At 35.1% G+C, this 16480-nt stretch overlaps 1 protein-coding gene across 1 annotated transcript in view; it reads left to right on the top strand.

Annotated features, from left to right (window-relative positions):
* The first annotated feature begins 1694 nt into the window (after window positions 1–1694).
* LOC149802750 (uncharacterized) overlaps window positions 1695–16480 on the top strand; it is a 248263-nt gene continuing 233477 nt past the window's right edge. The window contains exon 1 of the mRNA XM_089953826.1: window positions 1695–1802. Within this exon, the coding sequence (XP_089809952.1) occupies window positions 1749–1802 (54 nt within the window). The 5' untranslated portion in view covers window positions 1695–1748. The remainder of the gene's footprint in view (window positions 1803–16480) is intronic.

Consider the following 16480-nt stretch of genomic DNA (forward strand, 5'->3'; position numbering starts at 1 on the left):
GGAACTTCTTACAATAAAATCCTCTTTTTCGAAAAAGTCACATTTTAAGGGTGCAGTGACTGTCGTTAATATCAATCAATGTTGCTTTCAATCGTTAATGAAATGTTTTCAGGTCTTCAGGAATTCTATTTCGAGCACTGTCATTGAATTCTTTCCAACGATTCTATTTACGTGTGAAAATATATATTTTTTCAACAGGCATGTTTCGATATTTATGAAATGAATATACCAGGAAGTGATGATATACCACCCATGATATTCCTAAGCTCACCAGCATATCAACGCGTTGACTGCTAATAGATCGATATTTGAATTGTAAATGCTTCTCAAAGGATCATTTAACAAATTACATAATTACCCAACTCAATACAGTATTCATGTTATGATAGAGTTTGTATCCTGAGCTTCGTCTCATCTCTTGCTATGAGAAGAGATTACTCATAAGTTAAGAAATGTATTTGCCCATGGTAGGAGAGAGAGAGAAGAAGGAGTTCGGGCTCTCTTGACAAGGGTGTCACCCATAACGGTGTAAATACGGCTTCATCTTGGGGAATGAGGTACGGAATCGCTGTAAGGAAAAGACAGAGCTGTTCTGACTCGAGGAACGAACTTGTTATTGATATATATATATATATATATATATATATATATATATATATATATATATATAATACTACATTCTTTAGATGCACCAATATATCCTTTGTATTCAAAATATACGAAATCCGTATAAGATTACACTTTTCCTTCGAGCTTACCAACTTCATATATTTTTATAATTTCTGCCTTTTAGAATGTAATACAGATAGTTAAATCTCGATTAACTTCATGACAGCTAACGAGTATAAAATTCAATAGTTGCGATTAATGCAACAATCATTTTGAAGAAATGTATTTTACTAAATTCAATATAGAGTACTAATTTGGAAAAGGTTACTAAACCTTACTCATTATTACTTAAAGAATCTTGTATTGCCAACTTAAATCTAAACATGAAATTGGTAGCGAATTCATCTTATACAATAATACATACAACAAATACAATTAAACATTCCATTATAGTATAATATAAAATATAAAGAACTCACAAAAATGTTGGAAAAATATGAACATTACCGTTAAAATCTCAAAAATTAAAAAGTGACAATTCTTTAAAGAAGTTTGCGAACACAGACGATTCTTACCTGTAACGAAAGGACAGAGCTGTTCTGACTCGAGGAACGAAATATAAAATAGCATACAGTTGTATTACACAAATAGATAAAATTAATCTCAATATATTTTAGTGGAAAATTACTTTCAGTATAATTTAATGAACATCATGCGTCAAAACTTTCCTTTAGAAATCAAATTACGACTGATTGAGTGAGAAAATATCAAAAGGTACTTTTGAGTACCTTTCCCGGTCAATTTGATAACTTGCTTCAATATTCTTTTGTCAAATTCAAACATTTTACTTGCAACCAACAAGTTAACCAAAGGACAAAAGCTTACTGAGTTTGTTGGCCGCGTATGAAACACTACACTCAGCTATACCCGAGATGTGGCTGTGTGTTTAAATCACGAAACTTCCTGGTGGATGTTTTCTCACTCACTCAGTCGTAATTTGATTTCTAAAGGATCGTTCTGACCTTATGATGTTCATAGATTGACTAGAAATGACAGGCTGAAAATTTAAGACGTTCAGAAGGATGAGCACTGATTATAGAGACTGTTAATGTTTCTGGGACATATGTAAGAGTTAAACAATGTATAAACTTCTTATTCTTGTGTTCCTGGGATTAAAGACTCAAGGACAACAGGTAAAACTTAGAGAAAAATGTTGCTTTTTTGCACATGTCTAAAAGTAATGAATGTTGACACATTTTACGATAGCAATTTTGAACAGAGTAACAATTACACATCAGCTATGGAACGTTGTACAGGTTTGTAGCAAAGCGATGTTATTTTATTTTTTAGTTTCTTTTCTTTTTGACTTTATCACACAGTCGAGAAATAATAACAGCCCAGCGTAGACGCTCGAGCATAGGCGATTATTTGTTTATTTTGTATGTAAACCTATACCTAGTATTACATTTATGACTTGGTTTGTTGGTTTTAAAGACTCGTTTAGTTCTTTTTGGCTATATCATGTCCAGCAAATACGAGTTAATACCCTTTCCAAAAGACTCGCCGTGGCAACTTATAGGGGCTGACCTGAACAGGTATCGTATGAATATGACCTAAAACTTTAAAATGTGACCCTTGTTCTGATTTTCACGTTGTAAAACTTTAATCGAAGTTTGCATCATGCACCTTTTGTGCTGTATATGCTTCATTTGTTTTACAGCACACGATTCCAAAAAAACTATGTATTCGTATGACGCATAGGTACCAACCGGCTATTCATTTATGCACATTATTAGAACGGGCCTAGAATAACGCGCATGTGTGGTTTGGATTTTTAACATAGCTTTAATGCTTTCTCTGTCATATTGTTATGATGTCTGCAACGTGGCAATTTATAGTGATGTTTAGTATGTGGGCAGCATGCCGCAGACATGTAGCACGACGTCCCACCCAGTCACATTATTCTGACACCAGCCCGACCAATCCTAACACTAACTTCTTAATGCTGAGCGCCTAGCGAGGCAGCTGCTAGTACCATTTTTTAAGACTTTTGTATGATTAGACCGGGTTTCGAACCCGCTGCCTCTCACATCCGAGACAGACGCTCTAACTACAAGGCCACCGAAGCGGTCCCGGGTACCCAGTAGTTTTACAGTTTAACCTAAAAATAATCTAAAACGTTTATATAGAAAATACATTATTACTTTTCAAACTGTACTTCTGCTGATTTTAACCCTAATATACATGTTTCCATTATCCAAGCCAGTGTTGGTGGAGTTTTTTTGAGCCTCAAAAGTTGTGTTTTTTTGAGGTGGGGTGGTCATATAAATATGCCCCCCCCCAAAAAAAAAACCGACGTCTTCCAAAAAAGTTATCTTTACGTACAAGCATATACATATATAAACATGTACGTTTTCTTTAAAGCATTTAATCCACTTCGCATTTTCAAATATCATCACCATGCACACATTTGCAAACACTCACATAATCACAACCACATTGACATTAAATAAACACATACACACACGTTTCTGTCCTTAAATTCAAATGGATGGCAAAATATAGACTTAATTAGATCAACATGCGGTTTGAAGGTAATTTAAGTATCATTAGTGTTCAGCTTGATAGTCTCTAGGGACAGGATGGATCTGTTGTTAAAACTTCTCTGCTGGACTCTCTGAGCGGATCCTGATCAGAACCCAGCTTTTCTCGACGTCCATAATGTTAGCATTATCACAACTTTATCTGATGCAGCTTGACCACGAGATATGCTTGTCTCCATTGAAAATGAATAGCAGGTTTAGGACTGACCATTTCGTTGGAGGGGGTGGGGTGAAGGGGACATACATTTTTTAATGTTTAATAGAGGCTTAAAAATTACACTTACACTCTATAATCATAAAAATTGAGACAAAATATAGATATGCATAACAATATGTTCTTCGTTTCTAAATTAAAACTTTTGGCTACGAGACTAATGCATTCAGGTCAGATCTAGACAAGTTTCTCACTGTTTGTCTCAAAATTCTGACAACTATTGGACGATATGAATTGATCACAGGTCATTCCAACTTGCATATGTAAGAAATTAACATCATGGTAAGACACGCATATTATCGTATAGACCGGATAATTCGCGTATGCATACGATAATGGCAAACTGAGTCACACACAGACTCAGTGTGTGCAAATAACTTACATTAAAAGAAATTCAAAACACTGAAGTTTTCGATTTTGTACCCATTTAAATAATACTATAACGTTCTTTTGTTTTGACGACCTGATAAAATATACATTAAAATTTGCCAAGTTTATGAATTGTTGATTAATTCATCAGACTGAACTTTGAAGTTTAGTCAACCAAAATTTCGCCCGCAAAAGTATTAAAAACTTCAAATAAACAATGTTCCCACACAACCATGTACATTGTAATGTACTAAACACATGGAATGAAATGACGAATGTAAACAATATTAATCATCGCCATTGCGGTTAGATTTATTTTCGTCTCTAAACTGAGGAATAGTCGGCATCAACGAGGAGAGTGACATTCAGTAATTAATTTACCTGCAAACATAGATTATTTTGGCATGGACATAAATACATACAATCGGAATTTCTTCCTGCGTTAGTTCCATTTCAGAATCTAGAGATTGGCACTGTAGACAGATCCATTCAATATACAAAAACAGCACAGCGGTGAATGTGGTTTTGTAGATCTACAAATTAAGAAAAGGAAAATGTTGATAAGAAATATCGGAAATGTATAAATTTGGTGTGGAATTAACTTAAGTGTCCGACATCATCTCTTCCCAACTAATAAGCAGGATGAGACGCCCATAGTACATTTGAGGAGTAAGATCAAATTGTTGGCGAAATAATTTATATTTTTTACCTTTCCTATTTTAAATTAAGATTTAATCTGTGCTTATTTCGGTTCCAAAATACATTATATTTTCCCCTTTATTCTGATAGATTTGTGTCATATTATGAAAAATAGTGTCAAAGATGTGGTATGTACAATACATTCTTCTGTTGCTATTTCGGTTTTCAATTTTAAAGTATCAAATGGCTAATGAGTTCCTATTACTAACCATGCATTTTTCAAGGTACTGAGTGTAGTGTCGCATACACGGCCAACAAGCTCAGTAAGCTTTTGTCCTTTGGTTCACTTGTTGGTTGCAAGTAAATTTTGTTTGCATTTGACAAAAGAATATTGAAGCAAGTTATCAAACTGACGGGGAAAGGTACTCAAAAGGGAGAGACGGTAGTTTATAAAGGCTTAAAGGTTTAAATGGTTGTTTATAAAGGTTTAAATGTTTCACCCTACCAACGTGGAAATAAGAAATGACGCATAATGTGAAAGAAAACCGATAGTGTTGGAGAATGCTGAAGACAATGGCTAAGCATGTATAAGATTGCCGAGAGGTCGCGAAAAAGACAAACAAAAAATCACGCTTGATTGCTTCATGGAGTAGGCATGTGTTCTTTTTAATTAAAGCATAGTTTAACAAAGGGATAAATAATATAGACGAAACAAATCATTAAGCATAAATTAACGAATTATATGTAGTATAATAATGTGACTAAATCCAATATCTGTTTAATGAAAAAGGTAATACAAATTTGAAGTTTATTAAATGACAACACTTATTTGCTGGATTGATTTTATTAATAAAACACAATATGACGCATCATTGTTAGTATTTACAATTCTAGCAAAACAAAATTAAAAATAAACAAAATTATTTTAATTCTTCATCAATCTTCCTTGGTCGTTTTAAAAAAATTAATACGATATCTCAGTAACAATATCCTAAATCAGTAATAAATGGAGTCATCAATAAATATTCTCCCACACCCACGTCAGCTTGTATCCCCTTGCGACTTAAAAAACGAATTGTATCATGGAGAGAAATAAATATAAATCTTACTTAGTTCATTCACTGATTCATAATTTCTAATTTGAATGGCATATGTCCCTAACAGTGTCACTCTTCAAATCAAACGGACGTTCTGAATGTAAAAAGGTGATAAATAGGTGCAGTACATCATCTTGGTTTGGCCAATGAGAGGTCATTTTTCATTCAGCCAGTTGCAGATGCATATTAAGCGGGCGATATCATGGCCGCGTTGAGCAATAGCATAGGAAAATAGCCTTGCATTCTTCATGATATTAAGCCAAACTTTAGATAGGCATGCAAAGTCAAAATGCCTGAGCTAAAACATAGGCGCCAAATTTATTATGCTACTCGAAATGTAACTTGAACTATCACTGTTTATTTCTAAATAGGTTGCGTGAGAATGGAAAGAAGTGTCCTCCAGCAGCAGAGAGGGTGAACAGACGACTTAAGGGAATGGTCACCCTTGTGTTTAGACAAAAAAAAAATAGTGACCCTTCATAGAGGTCAATACCACGTCTACGATTATTGTTTGTCCCAAACAGAATTGTAGACAGGACCCTCTCTGCTGCTCAATAATCCTGGGAATCTTCATCTGAATCCTGGGAATCTTCATCTGAATCTTGGGAATCTTCATCTCAATCATGGGAATCTTTTGTTTTGTTCTTCAAGTACTATTCAAGTTCTGATGGTGGTTTTTCTATTTTTGGATTTATGTTCTTTCTTTTTCTGTAATATATCATCAAACTTCTGTATCGATCTCCACCGCAATTTTTGCAAATCTGATATAATCCTCTAACGCCGTTGTTACATCCAACACAACTTCGTGAACCAGCATGAGGATTTTTCTTTAAAATATAATTATGTTTTTTACAATATTCTCCACGACACCTTTTGTTGCATTTATCTGTTGTTCCTTGAATTAACCATGCACAGTTGTTCATTATATTAATGATATCTGTTTAATTAAATTTATTAATTTATCCAAATATTTTATCAAGACCCACGCGATATCTTGTTCTAGGATCATGTAAATTTAATGTTATAAATCCATGCGGAGTAGCTTGCGCTCGTGAAAAGAAATTTCTGAATTTAATTATATCCATGTCACCGCTGCACCAAGTTTGATGAATATTTCGCAGCGTGTGTGTGTCTACGCCATTAAACACAACTAAAATATTACAATTGTCCCTGATTATTTTTGGTATTTGTGTATATCGTTGAGTAACATAGATAACATCTGTATTTTTATGTCTGCCGCGAGAAAATATCCTGGCTGGATTTGATTGTTTATTTAGCATCACATCATCATACACAACTAAATTATTAATAAATCCGTCTAAAACATCAACGGACGGTGCTTCATCAATATCTGTTATAAACTCTATGACATCATTATCTTCGTCCAGTAATCTTGCATTTTCGTTAAAATCTTTTAATACTTCATAACATCGTTGATCATCAGCGGATGGTGCTACCAAATACAACTTATCCCATTTCAACCATCTCATTATCAGATTAAGTAATAACTGCGTCTTACCCGATCCAGATGGTCCTATGATAATCATTCTGATGGAATTCGGTAGCGCAGGATGATGCTTAACAGGTTCTCGCTGCCGAGTTGCTGAGAAATCAATTATATCCATATATATTATAACATGAATTTATATTGTTTACGCTGTAGAGTTAAAACTCCAACTACTGATTTAGCTACAGTTATAACAAAAAATAAAAAAAATAGCGTATGGTGGAAAATGTTCTGTGTGCGGTAGAAAGAAATTTTCGTTTTTACCTAATAAGCGCGGTGGTGATATTGCTAATTTGATGTCAAAGTTTCCAGGTACTCCATGGGCTAAATACCCAGGAGAAAAACATCTACCAGGATATAATTATTGCGGTCCTGGTACTCGACTCGATATCAGGCTCGATAATCAAGATCAACCAAAACCAGGCGAGGAACAAGTAAACGCTATTGATCGAGCTTGTCATATTCATGATGTAGCTTATAAAAGTAAAAATCTACAGGATAGGCATATTGCAGATGTGAAATTAAATCACGCGTTAAATTCCATAAAAAATAAAAATATCAGAGAATCATTAGCTAATTGGTTAGTAAGATCCGCGATGAAAGGTAAATTAGCGTTTGGGTCTGGTAATATATAATGGAATTAATTTATTATTCACCAAGAGGATATTGGAGAGGCAAAGCAGCAATTGGTAAACTTGCTCATGCAGCAGCGTTAAACATTCTACTGCTAAAGCGTGGTTATCCAAACAGGCAATATGGCAAATTTATCTACCACCACCGAAACGAATTCAGTACGCGTATTTCGATCTTAGTGTTACTAATGAAGTTCATCAAGCTGTTATTTTATTTTTACTACATGATACTGTGCGTGGAAAAACGTACAAGTACGCGTTAACTGTAATTGATGTTGCAAGTAGATATAAAGAGGCAGAGCCGCTATCAACGAAAACATCATCTGAAGTAGCCGATGCGTTTGAATGAATTTATCAACGAGGTGGTGGACCACAAAGTGGTCTACGATGGCCACAGCTGCTACAGGTTGATCCTGGTAAGGAATTTCTTGGTCCAGTATCATCGTTAATGAAACGACATAATACCAAAATATGACGAGGTCATACTGCAATTCACCGTGATCAGGCAATTGTTGAGCGATTTAATTGAACACTTGCTGAGCGGTTATTTTGATATCAATACGCGAGGGAATTTATTCAGGATACGAGATCTCGCGAATGGGTTGCAAGATTACCAAGCGTGATAGCTGCATTAAATAGCGAGATCACACGAACAACCAACATGAAACCAATTAGCGCAGTCACAAAAAAAAAATATACCAACACAACGAAAAGGTACTGAAAAACAAAAAATATTGGGTGATGTTACAGTTAGATATTTATATGAACCGGGTGAACTTGAAGGTGGTAGCGCGAGAGCGACTGATCCTATTTGGAGTGTTACCACACACAAAATATCCACCGTGACAAGATCGCCAGGTAGACCTGCAATCTACAGGCTAGATTCGGCTGCTCCTCAACGTGGATTTGTACGTGAGCAACTACAAATAATTCCCACGGATACACAATTACCACTGCGATCACTTAACTAGCACTGGTGCCAACACCCCGACGTCGATTACACTCAAGACAGGTCAACATGGTATTTTCTCGTGTATGACCGCGACTATTATCTTTTCTGTCTACGGTAAATTGTCTTGAATCATTACTCGAGTATCTCCACAGCATTATACAATTGCAACTTGCGCAATGATTATTCTGCTGCTGTTTTAGCTCAATAATAAATTTATCATCAAGATCAAAGTCGCGTTTATTTTTTTTATCAGATTCTTTGTATCCGATTAATTTTTTTCTTATTATATCATCATCAATGACGTCGAATTTTTACGATTTCAGGAATTATAATTCTCCGTAATTAAGATATATTTCTGACCCTCGATACCGGTAAATAGACTAAATTTAACCACTCGATGTGATCGTCTACAATCCAGACTCGTGTATCAGAAATAGTTAATCCCTGAGACGAGTGGATCGTCATAGCGTATCCCAACACCCATGGAGATTTGTCAGCGCGTAATGCATCTTCGACCACACTGATATCAACAGCGACAATATCATTTAATACGAGATTTTGATTCTCAGTCTGTCCTGGAATATCAACATTAATATTCTGTTTTCGTGCATCTGATGGTCTGTAACATAACGGTACGGGTAATTCTGAATATTTTTCTTTATGCAGCTGAAATAACTGCTGTTGTAAATCGTCTCTGATTATTTTTCTGCTTGCTACGATCAAATCGGTGGGTCTCCATAAATTTAAAAAATCACTCATTGAGGTCTCTGAGATTACTCCGCGTATTATTTCACACTGAATTTTGTTTGATTGTAATCTGATTATTTTTTTAAATTCCTTTAAATCTGCATCGAGAGCTCTATGATCATCATCTATTTCTTCGTAATAATCGACGAAATTTTTTAACCAATCATGTGGAGATGGTCCAACAAAAGGCGGCGGTTGACCATGATCGCCACACATTATTATAGCGGTATTTTTCGTCAACAACCAATCAAGAAACGTTTTTAATGTATCCAATGACACCGTACATATCTCGTCCCAAATAATTATTTTAGGTATATATTTTTCTCCCATTCGTTCAGGAGTCCATGTATCCACGCGCCACCGAAAGAAACTATGATACGTACACCATTGTACTTGTCGTTGTTTCATCTCCCGTGCAAATCTATGTGTGGGTGTCAGCACGATCATATCTGAATTTCTAAAAACATTAATCGCTCGAGTCGTCTTGCTGCATCCACCAGGTCCATTGAGATATACTGTCTTATATCTAGTTATTGGATAACTCAACGATGGCGCTTTGGACATTTCTGATATTTTATTACACTTACGATAAAAATGTCTCATCGGAACATCTGCTGATTCTGTATAATTGTGTAATATTTCCTTTTTTATTCTCCACGAACTCCATCGTTCATCATTACTTGTAAATTTCATAACAGACTCTAAATATTTACTCGAAATATAAAACGAATCTGTTGCGACTCTGACTGCGGTCTCAGGAAATCTATTAATCATCGATAATAAATTTATAGAAACATAATTAACATGGAAGATCTTAGATGAGTATACTGTGGGGATATATCATTTATGTAACTAACGATCGTACCCAATTTTGTTCCGTCGGATAAATAAACACTTTCTCGATTTACAAATATATTTCTCGCTGTTGTATCAGCGATTATAGAATCGTACTCGGCATCATCTAAAATTAATCGTGTGTGATGTCTTTTATGATCATATGCTCCACCTTGAGTAAATTTACCTATAATTTTTCTACCGAGATCTTTTGCGGTTTTACGTTTAATCTCGAGAATTTTAGGAGCTTCTTTGATAATATCATCTTCGGAAACATCAGGACATTTTTCCTTAAACTCGCTAATAACTTCATCAGCACTGATAGAATCTGACATGGGCAACCAAACTTCGGTCTGTGCATGATATGATATAATTGCCTCACTAACCACCAACGATGTCAGTACCGCACAATCTAGCATATATTGTAATAAAACTATAGGCGCCCAACGTTTTTCACAAAAATGTCTACCAAACCAAACATAACAAATCTTGTGAAGATTTTCCTTAAGCTCGAATGATTCAACACAAGCGAATCCAGTCAGATCAAAATCAGGTAATGGTCCATTAATTGCTACTCGCGTCATCTCGTTTGTAGGGTGACCGAATCTTTTAAAGTATACAGAACAATCTCCGTATCCTAGAAAACTTCCTGGATAACATGCAACCATATCAACCGAAATAACATCGTTGTAATTATATTTGGCATTCCACAATCCGCCGTGTCCGTATTCGACGCAACTTGCACGTACATCTTCAAGTAAATCAAATCGTGTTGGTTTCCATGAATTTCTTTCTCTAGCGAAATGAGCCGCAACAGATGGACGGTAAAGCAATTAGTTAGTAATTTGTCAGTATTTTCCGCGTGTTTGTACTTGGAAAACTTCTCCGCGAGATTTTTCATCTCGTCATGGAGAGATTCTGTTCGATATATTTCACCGTTTGGTCTAACAAACTGATCAAATTCACCTTCCTCATTACTTTTAAATAACCATACAGATACAGGATCGGTTTTACTTATTTCGTTGATAAAATCAAACATATCTGGGGGGTAAAATCTAATAGTTCGATCACGTGGAAATATTGTTACTGCGCTGGTCCATGCCTGCGCGTTATGATCAATAATATTTATTGAAGCTCCTTTCGATTTTTATTTCGATTCGTACAGTATTTCTCCCGTTATTGTCGCTTCGGTTATTGGAAATTTTAATATTTTTCCTAACTCAGCAACATCTTTTATTGTAGCACAGGTATCCTTAACTGAATCAGCCCACGAGTTTATTTTTTTACGTCTTAAATCAGTTAATCCATTTCCACGCATCGCGTTTGTAAAGTGTTCTATTACTCGCTCGGCTACACAATTTAACCTTGAAAATTTCATGGGTGTCAGTTTATCAACGTTGGGTTTTTTATTTATCTCATAGATTCCATAAATAACCGCTGTTACAGGATACGCTCGCTCATAATACGGTTTGTCAATACCCGTCAATAGACCCGGTCTGGAATATTTACTTAATATGGCAATTTTATTATTGCCAAGGACAGGATCATATTTGTCACGGATAATCCAACTACCTGTTTCTGTTAATACAATAAATTTTACTCTGAAGAAATATTTTTGATTGCCCTCATACTCAGCGATGTAGTTAATGATAGTTGCCGCTCGCTTGTCATTCATTGTGGCGTCCTTGACAGTATTGCGTATAATCTTGAACGTTGACCATGTATGAGATGCACCATCCGTATAAAATTCTTTCTTGGTGTCGTGAATTTTATTGATCAAACTTTTATTTTTCGGATCAACCAGATCTCGTACTGGCAAGTCTGGAGATAGTCTGTCGAGGTTGAATTTATATTTAACAGGCCTAGTTTGGGATAATCTCTCAAACTCATTCGTATAATTAACACAAATATTTAAATAAAGAAAATTATATATATATACAATGTCTCAATGCAGATGGCTCATGATCGGCTCAGTAAATCGATGCAACAAATCCTGCAGAAAGGAATTTTGTTGGATGCACTTACAAAGTATACGACGAGGAAGTCTAGGACCAATACCGTGTCTGCGATGTGGTATTGGAGTGCGAGGAAAACAGAATTATGTGGAAAGTGCGGTGGAAAACGGTTCAGAGAACTTAAAAGATATTATGACAAAAAATAATAATAGTGAAAACGCTATAATATCCGTGGAGGATTTTATATCAAGATTTCAGACAAACAATGATTTAAACAAATAATATTATTGCATATATGGAGCAAAATATATTTGTCCCACATCCCACAGTAACAAACTATGAATCAGATCGTAATGGCATGATCAGACACTGCAGGTTGAAAAGACCGGTTGGCGTTGTTTCTAAAACTGGCTATCTTAGATTTACAGTTGGGAAGAAAAGATATCTGTGTCATCGATTCACGTATGAGTGTTTCTTCGGAGTGATCAAAGATGATCTTGTTATTGATCATGTTGACGGGGATCCTCAGAACAACTCCTTATCCAACCTTCGTGTTGTCACACAAAGCGTGAACTCTGCATGTGGTAATACTGGAAGATGTAAAACAATCGGAAAGAGGGCGGTAAATTCCACAGATACAGAAACTGGCGAAGTAATTATATTTCGTTTGATATGTTCTGCTGCGATATACTTTAATATTAATCCACGTTCAGTGCAAAAAGTATCAGAAAATATATATAAAACCGCTTTCTCAAAAAATATTAGCAGAAAATCACCTTTCAGTATTGTTAACTATCATCACCACCTCGAATTATATTTATTTTTGGGGGGTCAGAAATTGTCATTATTATACTACTTATTTTTTGACACCTGAAAGGGAGGTAATTTATGGTCATGATCATATAGAACATCCAAGGTCTGTGATGCCTGGTGGACAAGTTGAACAGTATGCATTACAGAAAGGATTTATGATTTCTAACTTACAAAAATATACAGTTCGTGTATTTTTCTGCCCTATTCGTGAAACATTTAGAACAGCGCAACACATAAACAGCATATACATTACATCTAACCTACAGAAAACCGACATGTATATTCCAGCCTACTGAGTGCAGAATCCAGCGTCTAGTCTGTATCGTGTGGCGGGTTAATTTTAGATCCAATGTACAGCATGTACTGACTCGATTACACAAATAGGTCCATGATAGTGTTTGGAATTAAAAATCAGTTGCATTTTCCTTGTTCAGTGCAGAAATATAATGCGAGATTGTGTATGTATGTGTGATTATTTATTTATCGAGTAAACTCCCTTTGACCAGTCATAGAGAGGATGGAAAAATCTGGCAATTAGATGATCTAGACCGGATGTTCTATCATAGGTGGCGTGGTATAGTAAAAAGGAAATTCCTTAATTTAGCTTTGTTTGGTGAAAATATATCATATAAACGTATTTCTTGAATTCAGAATTGTATTTTGAGTAAATATATTCGAAATTAGTTCCTTTTCAATGATTATTAGCTATATATTAACTTTCGAAACATATGTTTGTGACAAGATTTGATAGCTCAATCGGTATCGTATTGGACTGTGACGCGCGCGGTCCAGGATCGAATCCCCATGGCTGACAACATGTCGGTGGTTTGCGCATCATTGCGATTTTTATAATAATTTGGGGCTCCGCCAAATCCCCCCGCTCAGCAAAACTCAACCACCATATCAACCGGTGGTTGATACATATTTTCGTATCACCCACGGGCTTGATTATTGTGGGTGGGTTTTTGCTGAGCGTATGTCCTTCATTCATTATATCTTTGTACTGTCCTTCATTCATCGTACATACCCATTTCATTGTATATATTCATTTCATACTTAATGAACTTGCTAAAAAACTCGAATAGAAGTTCATTTCATAATATATGTTTGTGCCGTCATTCATTCATTGTATATATCCATAATCTGAGCTCGCTAAAGACTCGATAGGGGCTCTTCATTCATTGTATATATCCATTTCATTGTATATATCCATTTCATTGTATATCTTCACGAAACACGCCCTCTTGGGCCTCTAGACCGTTGTTTGACAGGTTAGGGGCCCTCATAGGGGGGTAGTGTTTCGTGTACCTGTGCCGTCCTTGAAAAATCCCGACGAACTCGCTAAAGACTTGATAGGGGTTCTAGGGATAATTTTTTTTTATTTTAAAGATTTATATATTATATAATGAACCATGAAAATATCAAAAGCATTATTTCTGCTATTAAAAAACTAGAAGAAAACGGAATTAATATATCTGATGAACTAAATCCTGAAAAAATAATATCTGATTTTGAAACGTTAGAATAACTTAAAAATGAAAATAAGTATGTTCTATCATCTCAATATAAGTTCATAAAGCGGATTCAGGCAGCTATGTTGCAGTCACTGGCTATGGTGAACGATGATCAAGTAAATGAATTTATTCCTCTTTCTGTTGCAGTGGAAAAGATCAGGTCGGGATTATCCAGCGAATACGAAACAAAAAAAGCAATCAATACCCCCATAAGATACTTAAGAAAAATTATGTCAGCGGGTAACGACCAAAGCAACCCTGAGTAGTAATATAATTTCCCTCACTGTATATCACATCAGAATTAATTTACATAAAAAAATAAAATATTTCAGAATAATAATAAAATATTTTTTGGAAAACTGATTAATTTGTATACTTTTAAGTACCAACCACCCCATCAAAATTACAAAACTGATTGATTTGTATACTTTTAAGTGGCAATCACCCCATCAGAATTAGCACACTGATTGATTTGCATACTTTTAAGTACCAATTACCCCTTCAGATTGATTCACAAAAAAAATAAAATATTTCAAAATAATAATAAAAATATTTCAGAATAATAGTACAATATTTTTTTGTAGTATTTTTTGGAAAACTGATTAATTTGTATAATTTTCAGTACCAATTACCCCATCAGAATTAGCAAACTGATTGATTTGTATAATTTTCAGTACCAATTACCCCATCAGAATTAGCAAACTGATTGATTTGTGTAATTTTCAGTACCAACCCACCCCCCATCAGATTGATTCATTTCAGAATTATTTCAGATTGTACAAAATTGATTAATTTGTGTAATTTATCCCATCAGTGATTATATTTATTTATTCTGAAATATTATTTTTTAAGTTGATCGAGTTTAATACAGGAGTGTGTATAATTTAGAATCTGATCTCTGTTACAGATGTTCTCGATAATATGTTCTCGGCGGAGTTCATCTAACTGTTCTTGTGTTAATAAGAAATCCTCGCTTCCGTATTCATCAATAACTAAATTAACGCTAAATTGCTCTGTGTCTTGTGAAAACACTGTTTTGATGGCGTATTCAAGTGCTTCTTTGTCATGTATGAAAACAATCACGTGCTGGTACATATGACATTTACTGGATTAATTAAGATTTCACATACAGATTTATCACAAGCTCTTCTCCACGCATGTCAATTAAGCGATTAAGGTGGTCTGTGAGCTTAAAATTTATTCGTGTTAACATATTATTGTGACACCGCAGATACACAGGATTAGTTGGTTCTTGTACGATTAAACTTTCAGGGGGGACTTGTGGTGTAAATGTATATAAAATATATCCTTGTTGAGCCTGATTTGATTTTCCGAGGTCTATTTGATAGCTGCCATCGACGACGTCACAAACCAGATTGACCACAATCGTGCTGGTTATATTAACGATTCCCGGAGAAACGTGCCTGCCGCCGCCATGTCGATCATTATTATGTCTCAGAACAGTTGGAGGTGGTGTTAGTTTTTTCCACGCATCGAGTATTTTAGGAAAATATTCATCAATGACATCATTGACAGATTTTCTCCGAGCGTCCGGGTCATAATCGGGAAATTTGAACGTCGGTATATCAGATTCCTTGATTTTATATTTATCAATTAAAAACTTTTTTGCAGCGTGAGATGATTTTAAAGTTAGATCTATAATTTTGTTGTGATTGCGTTCTATAGCTTCTGCGATATAATTCAGAATTTCTATTTGTTTGATAATTTCCCCTCGTGTCTCGTGGGATGTTATATCGAAAAGATACTCAGTGAGGCGTTCACGTAGTTTGTTTAGTTGATCTTTATGATCAAGATTGGAACTGTCAATAGTTCTTTTAATTTCGTGTTCATGAATATGGCCAGGGGTTTTATCTTCTGGTAAAGTTGAAAATATGTCACCACCATAACCAATTAAATCATCCAAACTAGCATCCCAAGTTCGAGGTCCACACCACCACCACCAAAGATCTGTCATTGTAACTTCGTGACAAGAGC

Source organism: Sinohyriopsis cumingii, chromosome 3 (genome assembly GCF_028554795.1).
Source record: "Sinohyriopsis cumingii isolate HCF-2022 chromosome 3, ASM2855479v2, whole genome shotgun sequence".
Lineage (NCBI taxonomy): Eukaryota > Metazoa > Mollusca > Bivalvia > Unionida > Unionidae > Sinohyriopsis > Sinohyriopsis cumingii.